The sequence below is a fragment of the Argentina silus genome, assembly GCF_951799395.1.
Source record: "Argentina silus genome assembly, chromosome: 13".
NCBI lineage: Eukaryota > Metazoa > Chordata > Actinopteri > Argentiniformes > Argentinidae > Argentina > Argentina silus.
In genome coordinates, this window is record NC_139667.1 from 16,512,701 (window position 1) to 16,525,090 (window position 12,390).

The following is a 12,390-nucleotide window of genomic DNA, read 5'->3' on the forward strand; positions in this document are numbered from 1 at the left end:
CCGTAAAAGGTGGATTGAATTGGATTGGTTTTCCATCACAAACTAAAACATATGTTATTGTTATTATTGTTGTTGTTGTTGATATTTGCTTTGGCCAATAAAGCATAGTTGAATTGAAATTAAATCAAACACCTCACGTACAGATCACGTCACATACAGCATTTACCAAATAGTGCCACCTTATTCAGTGCCTTCCCTTCAAATCTTATTTTTGTAAAATTAAGAACAAATTAACAATAGTGTTGTTTTTTATGCTCACTTATTAGTATTCTTATACAGCATTGAATGTTTTAATTGTTATATTGATTTGTATGTACAAATAATGTGTATTTCTAATTTCTATATTCCAAACAATGCAAAATATAGAAATTACAGAATTATAGAAATAATAGTAATGCTTATTAGCATTTGTATATCTTAAAGAGACACTTCACCACTTTTTAACATATGAAAACAATTATATGGTGCTGGAGATAATGAATATGAGATTAAAAGTGCCCCTTTAACTTTATAATTTAACTATTCTTTTGGATGCAGTCATTTTATTGCTTTCAATTATTTGTCATCTTATGATTTATTCAAATTTATTTTTCAAGAATAACTAACCTACAGTAGGTAATGCACAAATATTTCCTCGCAGATTACAGTTATGATGATGAATGTGTTTACCGTAATATGGGGAAGAGAATACATAACACTTTATTTAATACACAGAAACATACTTTATTGTTTGTTTATGCTAGTATTATGGTCAAACATCTCTGGGTGACAATGGCTGTGTAGCCATAAAAGAGGAATTTACATGGTAAACCCCAACATATCAAATGAAAACCCAGTTAACACAGACGTATCTATCAGGACTAATCTTACTACGTATCTGGAACAAATTAAATGTTGCTTTATAGTCAAATATGGACAGATGCTATTATTTTATGCGAGTTTAATTTTAACTAAGTACAATAATCAGAGAAAAGGCTGTAAGATAGATGGCTATCTTAAGATATAGAAGTTCTAGAAGTTAAGTATGTAATGTTAGGTGCTCTGAATGCCTCTAGTGGAATATAAATATTTTTGAGGGCCCTATACAAATACAACAATGAAGATCACTGCAGTACAGGCCTGGCAGAGCATCACCAGAGAAGATACCCAGCGTCTAGTGGGGTCAATGGGTTGCAGACTTCAGGCAGTTATTGCATGCAAAGGATTGTTGACCAAATACTAAACATGAGTGCTTAATTTGGACATTATATTAATCTGTCCCATTACGTTTGGTGCCCTGAAATAGGGGGACTATGTATAACAAGTGCTGTCATTTCTAAATATGTACACAAATACCCTCAAATAAAAGCTGAGAATCTATATGTTAACCTCATAGTAATTGTTTGATTTCAAATCCAAACATTTGGATTATAGAGCCAAAATAAGAAGAAAAAAAATGCTTCAGTGTCCCATTACTTACGTAGGGCACTGTATGTGTAATTATATTTGGTAGGGGTTGGGGTGAGATCAAAATGGGATGTGATGATGAAATCCTGATCATTGGGTCAAAGGCAGCTGGGAGATCGTCATGGAAACCTGGTTGTTGATGGTGATCCTTTGCCTAGTTTGACATCGCAGCATTCCTGTAATTGCTCTCCTGAATCTGAATAAAGAAAATGTCCCCATGAATATAAAAACAATATTGATAGTTGCAAAAGGCTCACAGTAACCAAAACGAAAACACAACAGAAATATTACTCTAACTCCTGAGAAACAACAAATACTGGACAGGTTAAACCCGGAGGTTATAACCCTTTTGAACTTCCTGACCACATCAACAAACTAAACGAACCTCAAGACAGAACACCAACTAATATTATTAAGTCCCAACAAAAATGCCGAACAACAACATGAACATAAAGCATACAATGCATTCAGAAGCATTTATACATCACACAGGCTTTATCCCTTAAACTCTAACATGTCCTGATACAGAATGGGACTCATTCATTTGATCTACACAGAGCTGCACAATGTAGGAAACAGGAGAAATTAGCATACTTTTTGTTGGCAATGACGTAGATGCAGGGGTTGTAGAAGGTGGAAGATTTCGCAAAGAGAGGACCGATGATGGCCATTGGGGCGGGAATCATGTTAGGGTCCCCAAAGGATGCCCAGAGGCATACTATGGAATATGGTGACCATGCCACCAGGAACATGACGATCATCACGATCGACATCTAGTAAACAATGACAGATCAGAGGGAGAGAGAGACAGTCAAGTAGTTTCAGATCAGAGAGAATGTTATGGTTTTACTGTTACATACCCAGATCATAGAAAAAGAGTCATGCAGAATCAATGCACCTATTCAATGACTTTATAGAGTCCTGCGCGGGTGCAAGAACTTAACCCGAAACCCAACCCAAGACCAAATAACATTGTCGCAAGCAGTCTGCTCTGATGGCAGAATAGAGAATGTAATAAGGCAACACGGGACAAATGGTAAATATGTTATTTTTGTGATTAAAACCGACCCCAACATGGTTGATTTGGACTGCAACCGACCCACGGTTTACATACTGCCAAAAATCTACCCACAAATTTGTTTATCCGCTCCGAACCATGGGTACCCGACTCGATGCAGGACTCTATGACTATATGCTTGATAAACAGTACAATCACTGTTTCAGAGTTGTGAGGAGAGTTTACTGGCTTCCCTGCTTTGTGAAATACCCCCCTGGTTTCAAAGGTCCAAATAAAGAGGAATGGACAAAAATCAACTGACACTGCTGCCCTTGAGGACAGAACTACCGAATGCAAAACTACAGTATATGACACATACACTCACCAAACAGTTTATTAGGAACATTATACTAATACTGGGTAGGGCCTCCCTTTGCTCTCAAAACAGTCTCAATTCTTCGTAGCATTGATTCCACAAAATTTTGGAAACATCCCTTTATGATTCTGGTCCATGATGACATGACTGCATCACGCAATTCCTGCAGATTTTTCAGGTGCACTTTCAAGCTGTGAATCTCCCGTTCTACCACATCCCAAAGGTTTTCTATTGGATTCAGATCCGGTGACTGGGAAGGCCACTGAAGAACACTGAGCTCATTGTCATGAAACCAGTTTGAGACGACTTTTGCTTTGTGACATGTTCCGCCAGTACTTTCTTTCATTTTGATGATGTTCCAAAGTGTTGATTTTGGTAGGTTTAGGGTTTTGGCTATGTTTTCAGAAATTTCAAGCCTCATACTGGCTTCTCTGACTTGACGTCATTGACGTCTCTTTAGTCCTAATGTTGACAGACACCAATAGCAGACTCCAAAGGCAAATGCAAAGCCTAGAATCAACACGACACAGTAACAGCTCTATAAATAGATGTGACAAAACACTTATCAGAAACACCTGTAAACCCAATTGTCCCATTACTTTTGGTGCCCTGTAATAGGGGGACTATGTATACAAAGTGTTGTCATTTCTAAATGGTGAAACCAATATGTACACAAATAACCTCAAATAAAAGCTGAGAGTCTGCTTGATTAAAAATCCAAACTTTTGGAGTATAGAGCCAAAAGGAGAAAAAATGCTTCACTGTCCCATTACAGGGCACTGTATTAATAATATTGGAGACTGTAAGTGGCTTACCTTGGTCACATCCATCTGGTCCGACCAGTCCATATTGACGCTGTCCAGGCAGTTGCTGGCTTTGTATCTCTTCATGGTGATCGACACATTGTAGTAGCAGTACAACATGACACATAGAGGAATTATGAAGTTCACAATGATCACGGCCATGGTGTAAGAGATGAATGAGCTGCAACAAAGGGAGAGAATATGCAAACTCATTCCTGGTATAGAAAACACATGTGTGTTAGTGCTGTGCCACAACAAATGCCTGCACACGGTGTGGGTCTCTAGGAACATTGAGTTTCTAAGAGAAAATGATGCAATCTAGGTCTTGACTCACGTGTCATTCTTTCTCCAGTTAATGGTACAGGTAGCACCGGTGGGGTCAGGGGCATAGCCTGCCCAGCCCAGGATGGGCATCAAAGACCAGAACACAGCATTGAGCCACGCAGCCAGAATAAGGAGGGTGTATGAGCGCGCAGTCATCCTCTGCCCTGAAGAACAGAAGTTAGGAACATACATACGAATCATGCTGGTTCCGCTGGGACCATATACAGTGCCTTCGGAAAGTATTCAGACCCCTTCACTTTTTCCACATTTTGTTGTGTTATAGACTCAATTTAAAATGGATTAAATTAAAAGAATTTGCCATCAATCCACACACAATACCGCAGAATGACAATAGATGATATCAATGCTACATCAACACCAGCAAATATACTGAAACAAGATTATGTTATTTTAGAGCATATGAATACATTTGTCATCATTCCCCTGTAATTCAGATTCAGTCCTTACACTCAATAGGTGATTTCCTCAGGTGCACCACCTTTATGGTCTAATTCTTCAACAGATGTCGTAGAAGTGACCCAAAAGAGGTTAAAGGGGAGTGCATGGACAATGCAGGGTTTCAGTTGGTTATGGTGTGATGTGAGGCACGTGCCTGCTGTTTAACACATGGTTTGGGAAGGTACTATATTGACCTCTTGCTGCTAGAGATGGATTCACAAAAAATACATGAAATTCTTGGTCATGCCACCGCTCAATACCATTTCAGGCCACTGAGCCAGATATACTGTATACACATGGAATGTTATAGATGAGTTCATAAATACCTATGTCAGGTCTACAGATGGTGAGGTAGCGGTCTACGGCCACCACAGTGAGTAGTCCAATACTGGCCATCCCAAAGAATATGTTGAGAGCTGCATAAATCTGGAGGAGAAAATACAGTTAGCACTCAGCTTCCCCTACAATGCATTCGGAAAGTATTCAGACCCCTTCACTTTTTCCACATTTTGTCATGTTACAGTCCTTATTCTAAAACGGTTTCAATTATTTTCTCTCAACAATCTACACACAATACCTCATAATGACAAAAACAGGTTTTTAGAAATGTTATGCTAATGTTTTAAAATATCACATTTACATAAGTAGGAAGGAAGACATAAGGAAGGTTCTCCCACAGAGGAACTCTGGAGCTCTGTCAGAGTGACCATTGGGTTCTTGGTCACCTCCCTGACTATGGCCCTTCTCCCCCTATTGCCGGGAGTTTGGCCGGGAGGCCAGCTCTAGAAAGAGTCTTGGTGGTACCAAACTTCTTCCATTTAAGAATGATGGAGGCTACTGTGTTCTTGGGGACCTTCTTTTTTTGTACCCTTCCCCAGATCTGTGCCTCGACACAATCCTATATCCAATCAGAGGGCCAGAATTAAACAGCCCACCTTGTGTCCAACCTGTGTTTCTCAAACTCAAGTCTTCAGCTGCAGATTAGCATCACATGGCAGCTGAACCTTTGATATCACACTGCCCATAATCTCTTCCAACCAACAAAACGTGCACTGCTCAGTGAAGGATGGCAGACTGGAATCATACTGAACACTTTCACTCAACATGCATCAGTCCTGTCAGAGGCCTTTCTAAGTCCACAAAACATAAGTGTATGTGACATTAAGGTTTATTCATGCAGTGTATGTTTGGCATGTGACTTTTAAACAGTTGCCTTAAATAACACCCAGTTTCACCTATGTTACTACTTTTGACTAACATTCTTTATAGCATAGGAATAACAGTATTTTATAGCATGGGAATAACAGTATTTTACTTGGCAGAGTACTCTTGACCAGCCCAGAGGTTTTACACAATCCACCAACCTGGCAACCATTGTAGCCAAATTTCCAGCTGCCGTGGAGATCAGAGGCAGCGGACATAGGGTAGCCGATGCCCGCCACTCCAATGTCGGTGAAGGCCAGGTTAATGATGATTGCATTGGTGGCATTACGCAGCTCCTTAAACTTCACAAACATCATCAACACCACGATGTTGCTGGCTAAACTAATGACACCTGGGGAAAGGGAACTCAAATATTAAAAACAAATATGTCCCAAAGAAATTTGACTTTGACGTGACACAAAATAAAAGTGGAAGGCATTGCAGGTGAGAAGTTGTGAAAAGATCAGTCTTACTGAAGGGAAAGACGGTAACACTTTACTTAGCTTAACAGTTACAGTAAAGTGTGTTCATAGTGTGTTATAAGACTTAGAATCATGTATGACAGCATACAAATGTCTTGAATCATCTCATAATGATCCAGAGCTACTATCAGCCATTTTCAGTTGAAAAAAACAATATAAACAAGACAATATAAGACATCATACATGTCTATAACAAGTGATGCATGCATATGTTTGTACCTCATAGAAAGTGTTGCCGAAAAGACTTCACCAACAGTTATTCTGTACATCCTTCAACTTAATAGTGTAGATAAAGGGTAATTACAGTAAAGTTCATAGAAATTCCTTGTATGCATATGTTTATTTGTTTATTTATATAGTTAATGTGGAGATGCACACACATACAACGCAGCGTTATGTTGAGAGTATTCAGGCTGAGATGGGTGGGCAAACACTAAGGGGACATGACTGACCAGCAAACCGATGATTAATTACCGAATTAGTTCAAATGTGGTTATGGTTAAGGTCAGTTTTAGGGGGTGAGAAATTAATTAAGGTTAAGTGTTTATCCCCATTGCTCTTCCTCTTTTATGTCTCAGAGCTTATCTAAGAGTTATTTACCATCATTTCATGCTCTGAAATTCAGTTCAGTTCACAGTTCCTATCTTCTGTGATAGTGTATTAAAAACAATGTTTGAGCAAGACCTTTTCATGGCAAAAGAATGCCAAAACGTCTACCAAAGACTTGTTCAGTACTCGTTACATAATAATCTCAGCCATTTTAGCAGAGAGGGGTGCAAAAGTTATTATTGCTTCTTCAGGCCTGGTTTACACTAGACACTTAAATCAAGACTTCTGTTACGTTTTTTATTTTTATTTTTTATAAATGTGTCTCTTTTGATCAGTTTCGGTAACCGCCAGTATAAACCACTGCCCTGGTAACAATTTATCCCACTTGTAATAAAGATAAGGGCTCAGGATTAGTTATGTTGCGGTATTTGCTCAATTCGATGTCTAGACAGGTGTCAGAGCAGATCTAATGCCAAAATGTTTTAACTTGGCATAACTGTTAATTCAACCAAGGACACAAATGGTTCATTCATTCAAATGGGACAGCTGTGGATTTGTCGGCGTATGTAACATAAGGCTTAATGAAAGTCTCTGAATCCATTAAACAAGCAAAGTTTTATTGAAAGAATATAGGAGTAGGTTTGAGAAATAAAACTGGGTTGCTACACTGTCACACACCTCTGTCCATAACAGCTGTTTGTGTTTTCCCAGATGATGAGTCCATCTGCAGCCTACTGCATCAGAAACCTCATATACTATTTATAATCACTGCATTTCTCACAGCGGAGATTGTGTGTATGAGTGCATTTCAAGAACTGGGCTTTCAGAAAATAAACAGATAACAGGATGTATGTAGTGTACTATATTCATGTAGTGTAGAAATAAAGCATGTACGCTTTTGATTTCCTTGGCAAAACAATGGAGCACCCTTGTACTATAGAGTATACTGTCGTTGTAGTGGGTTAAAAAAGAGCCTTATATACTGTATATTTACAGAGAAAATAGTCACCCCCCTTATTTATTTTATTTATATTTATATATATATATATACATATATATATCTATACATACAATACAGTGCCCTGTGTAAGTAATGGGACAGTGAAGCATGTTTTTCTTCTTCTTTTCCTGGTATTTGTGTACATATTGATTTCAGAAATTACATATTTTATGCATAGTCCCTCTAGTTCAGGGTGATGGGACAATTGGCTTGACATGTGTTTCTGGTAAGTCAGGTGTGTTCCGTCACATAATTTGTGCAGACATAAAAGAGCTGTCAACGTCTAGTATTGATTCTAGGCTTTGCATTTGCCTTTGGAGTCTGCTATTGGTGTCTGTCAACATAAGGACCAAAGCGGTGTCAATGAAAGTCAAGGAAGCCTTTATTAGGCTGATAAATCAGAAAAAAAACAGAAACAGTTGAACACAATTCAATCTAAGTGGGAGCCTGGAGTGCTCTGCTAAAAACAGCAAGGTGATATATACTGTATGCAGTAGGCATATAGCCTAACGAATTTGGGAATCATATTTTGAGAAATCAACACAAACTGTAAAAAGCAATACTGATTAATTAATCAAATAAACACTACAGGTTCTGGTGACTTCTGGCTACGAATGCAGCTGTAGACCTATAGCCTAACGAATTTGCGAATAATATTTTGTGAGTGAAGTTTGTTATGCAGCATAATCTGATACCGAAACTTGGCCCTTGTCAATATGGAAACCAGAGTTGTGTAACCTTGATTTATAGCCAGTCGCATTTGTAACCAAATAATTTACCTGTGCAAATATGTCGTTTCAGCCAACACATTTTTGAATAATATTTTGAGAAATCAACGCAAAGCTGTAAGAAGCAAGTCTGATGGAAATGTTGGCTGTGCAAATATTTTGTCTTAGTCTATTGATGAAATTTGTGTTTGAAGTAAACACAGAGTTAGTACTATAGTAGGCAAATGGCACCCAAATTATTTTTCTCTTGCTTCATTCACAGGTTTCTCCATCACTCTCATTTTATAGAGGGGCACTACATCATTTGTGGGGGACAACATGTTTACTGTACATTTGTTTAATATTGACGTGGCTAGCCTCTTTGTAACGTTACTGCCCAGAGTCAAACAACCTTCAACACCTTTAATTGAGAATTGCTCCTAGCTGTATCTGATGCTCTCTAACTATCTACCGTTATACTCTCACCGGGTGTACCCACTTTATTAAGTACACCTTGCTAGTACCGTGTTGGACCCCCTTTTGCCTTCAGAACTGCCTTAATTCTTTGTGGCATAGATTCAACAAGGTGCTGGAAACATTTTGGTCTTTCTATCATCTTGAACCAGTCTGGCCATTCTCCTCTGACCTCTGGCATTTTCGCCCAGAGAACTGCCGCTCACTGGATATTTTCTCTTTTTCGGACCATTCTCTGTAAACCCTAGAGATGGTTGTGCGTGAAAATCCCAGTAGATCAGCATTTTCTGAAATACTCAGACCAGCCCGCCTGGCACCAACAACCATGCCACGTTCAAAGTCACTTAAATCACCTTTCTTCCCCATTCTGATGCTCGGTTTGAACTTCAGCAGGTCGTCTTGACCATGTCTACATGCCTAAATGCATTGAGTTGCTGCCATGTGATTGGCTGATTAGATATTTGCGTTAACAAGCAGTTGAACAGGTGTACCTAATAAAGTGGCTGGTGAGTGTATATCTAGCTCTGTGAATGACGTTTACAGATCTGTTTCCGTTCTTTGAGGGTTTTTTATTTCAGGAAAAAACAGGAAGCAAAATTGGCAGGCATGGGCCTTTAAGCTGCTAGCGGGTGAGCTTGAATTGCATGTAAAACAACTAGTTAGGGGGTAAGACATGAACAACAAGTGGGTTATGGTAAGGGTTAAGATTAAGTTACGGTAAGGGTGAAGACTACGTTAAAACTAGCTAGGTTAGCTGAGGGAACAATGGCCTGAACATAGACATGATCCCCAGGTTTCGCACTGATGTGCAGAGGTCAGGTCAAGTTTCACATAGAGGGTTGAGCTTAATTGTAAACTTTAAAGGAATAATTCACCTAAATTACAAAATTGGTTTGATGGTCCTTAACCGTGACAGTAGTCTATGGGCCAGGAATGGCTAGAATACAACTATAATGTTTGAATAGCCACTGCTAACAAAAACACAATTGATGTGATGTTCAAAATTGCATTGCCAAATAACCTAAAATAAACAATCTGACTTGGCCACAAACTTATCTACTTTCCCCTATCACTTCCATAGTTTTTGGGGTTTTGTAATGTAGCTGAGTTAGCCAGTAGTGGCTATTAAAACATATCTGAACCATGGATTACAGTTTCTCCTGGCCCATAGACTACTTTCAGGGTAAGGAACCATCTGACTATGAACTTGTCCTTTACGAGTACATATTTGTCTTTTCTTCTGAAATGGCAGCAGTTGGGAAATAGGTGATAGAGGTGAGACAGAAAAAACTTAAAACAAATTATGACTGTAAAAACATAGCTGTTTGCCCACAACATTATGGGAATAAACACACACACACACACACACACACACACACACACACACACAAGCGTAATTGTACCTGCAGTGATAAGGTAACCAGCCACTATGTTGTGCTCAAATTGTGTGAAGGCACTCTTTCCTCCATAGGGAATTACCTCCCCCGTGGTATTGACTCCAGACTCCATTCCAGTGCTCAACAATGTCAGAGAAACACACCCGACAAACTAACAACAAAATCTTCTTAACTAGCTGTGAATAGACACTGATCTTCTACAGCTTTCTGTCCACAGGAGACAAGTGCTCAATACAAAATGTTGCAGCCTGTGAGTTAGAAGGCTGAAAAAAGAGTAACACAGAGAATGAGGGAGATTCTGGGGACTCAACAGCAGAAGGATGGAGGGTGAGTGGAGGAGTGTGTGTGTGTGTGATTGAAGGATTAGAACATACCTTCTCATGCCAATTACCTAATACTGGAGAGGTTGTTGTTTGTGCGTAACAAGGGTAGTGGGGCTACATAAGAGGGGATTACCAGTCACATGAAATCTCCTCATAGTGGGGTTAAAAACCACGAGTCCTGACTAAACTTTGAAACTGCAATGGGGAACTGCATAAAGGAGAAAATGTATTATGTGCAGCTTACGAAAGATTCCTTTTTTTAACAAATCTTTTCAGTGAACTGATTGTACTGAGTCACTTTTCATGTTTGAATCATTACTCATGAAATGCTGTGCCCTGCATAAGTAACGGGACAGTGAAGCATTTTTTCTTCTTTTGGCTCTACACTCCAAAAGTTTGGATTTGAAATCAAACAATTACTAAAAGGGTTAAAGTAAAGATTCTGAGCTTTTATTTCATGGTATTGGTGTACATATTGGTTTTACCATTCAGAAATTACACCAGTTTTTATGCATAGTCTCCCTATTTCAGGGTACCCAAAAGTAATGTGACAGATTTATGAAATGTTCAAATTCATCACTCATGTTTAGTATTTGGTCAACAATTGACCCCACCAGATGCTGGGTATCTTCTCTGGTGATGCTCTGCCAGACCTATTCTGCAGCCATCTTCAGTTGTTTGTTTTGAGGTCTTTTTGCCTCTTATAATCAGGAAATGAAATGCATGTTCAATTGGATTTAAATCTGAAGATTGACTAGGCCAGTCAAGACCTTTCCACTTTTTGGCCCTGATAAACTCCCTAGTGTGTTTTGGGTCATTGTCTTACTGTAAAAGCCTCTGCAGGCTTTTTATGTACTTTTTAGCAAACTGTAACCTGACCATCCATAGCGGAGCTTCTTTTCTTTTTAATGATGTTCCAAACTGTTGATTTTGGCAAGACTAAGGTTTTGGCTATGTTTCTGATTTTTTTCTGATTTATCAGCCTGGCTTCACTGACTTTCATTGACACCTCTTTGGTTGTCATGTTGACAGATACCAATAGCAAACTCCAAAGGCAAGAATCAAAGTCATGCTGACAGCTCTCTTATGCCTGCACAAATTATGTGACAGACCTGACTTACCAGAAACACCTGTCAAGCCAATTGTCCCATTACCATCAGACCCCACATACTTACAGTTGTGAGGTCTGCTGTCTAGAGCAGGTCCAGCATCAAGTCCATATTGGTGAATAGGGCCAGATCACTGGTAGCAGCGCTGAGTTGCTCCCCTCCTCATCAGGGATGCCAGGTGAGAGGGTAGAGAATTGCATTAACCAAATGAAAGCAATATGGCATAGCACTGCAGAAGAGGAGATATATGAACATCCTAGCAGTATATAGCTGGCAACATAACAGCTGTACTCGAATAGAGGCAGTGCACATTGTGGAAGTTCTGCCATCCTCCTTCACCAAAAATTGACACAGCTATAGATATGTTGTTAATGTTATTCTTCTTATACAACTACCATTACCTGTTATAACATAATGTGACAGTATGAATGAGACAGATGGTCCTGGCCTGATGAGAAACAGATGACAGGTACTTTAATATGTATGTAAAAATAAACATGTCATGTTGTACTCATCGCTCGAAGCCATATCCTGAAGAATAGCAACATTATTTTCACATTGATTGAATATTGAAGATGAATATTGCCATAGCTTCTGCAGATTTCAAACTAGCTAGCTAGCCAGGTGCTAGTACAGTAGTAGGTTTCCTTAGCTAGCTGCATCAACCCTACGTGCAAACCTGACTCCTCCCTCGCCAGGGATCGATCATCTCAAAAACTAAAGCAGATGGAACGCTTGGGC

The 12,390-nt window shown here is 39.2% G+C and overlaps 1 protein-coding gene across 1 annotated transcript; it reads right to left on the minus strand.

The window, feature by feature from the left end:
• Positions 1-771: 771 nt before the first annotated feature.
• Positions 772-10,329, minus strand: rrh (retinal pigment epithelium-derived rhodopsin homolog; the record flags this gene model as incomplete). The annotated part of the gene is made up of 7 exons (XM_083683177.1): positions 772-1,642; positions 2,041-2,219; positions 3,635-3,803; positions 3,957-4,110; positions 4,732-4,831; positions 5,770-5,960; positions 10,224-10,329. 7 exons carry the CDS (start codon positions 10,327-10,329, stop codon positions 1,537-1,539), a joined length of 1,005 nt encoding a protein of 334 aa, XP_083539303.1. The 3' UTR covers positions 772-1,536.
• Between the last annotated feature and the right edge of the window lie 2,061 nt (positions 10,330-12,390).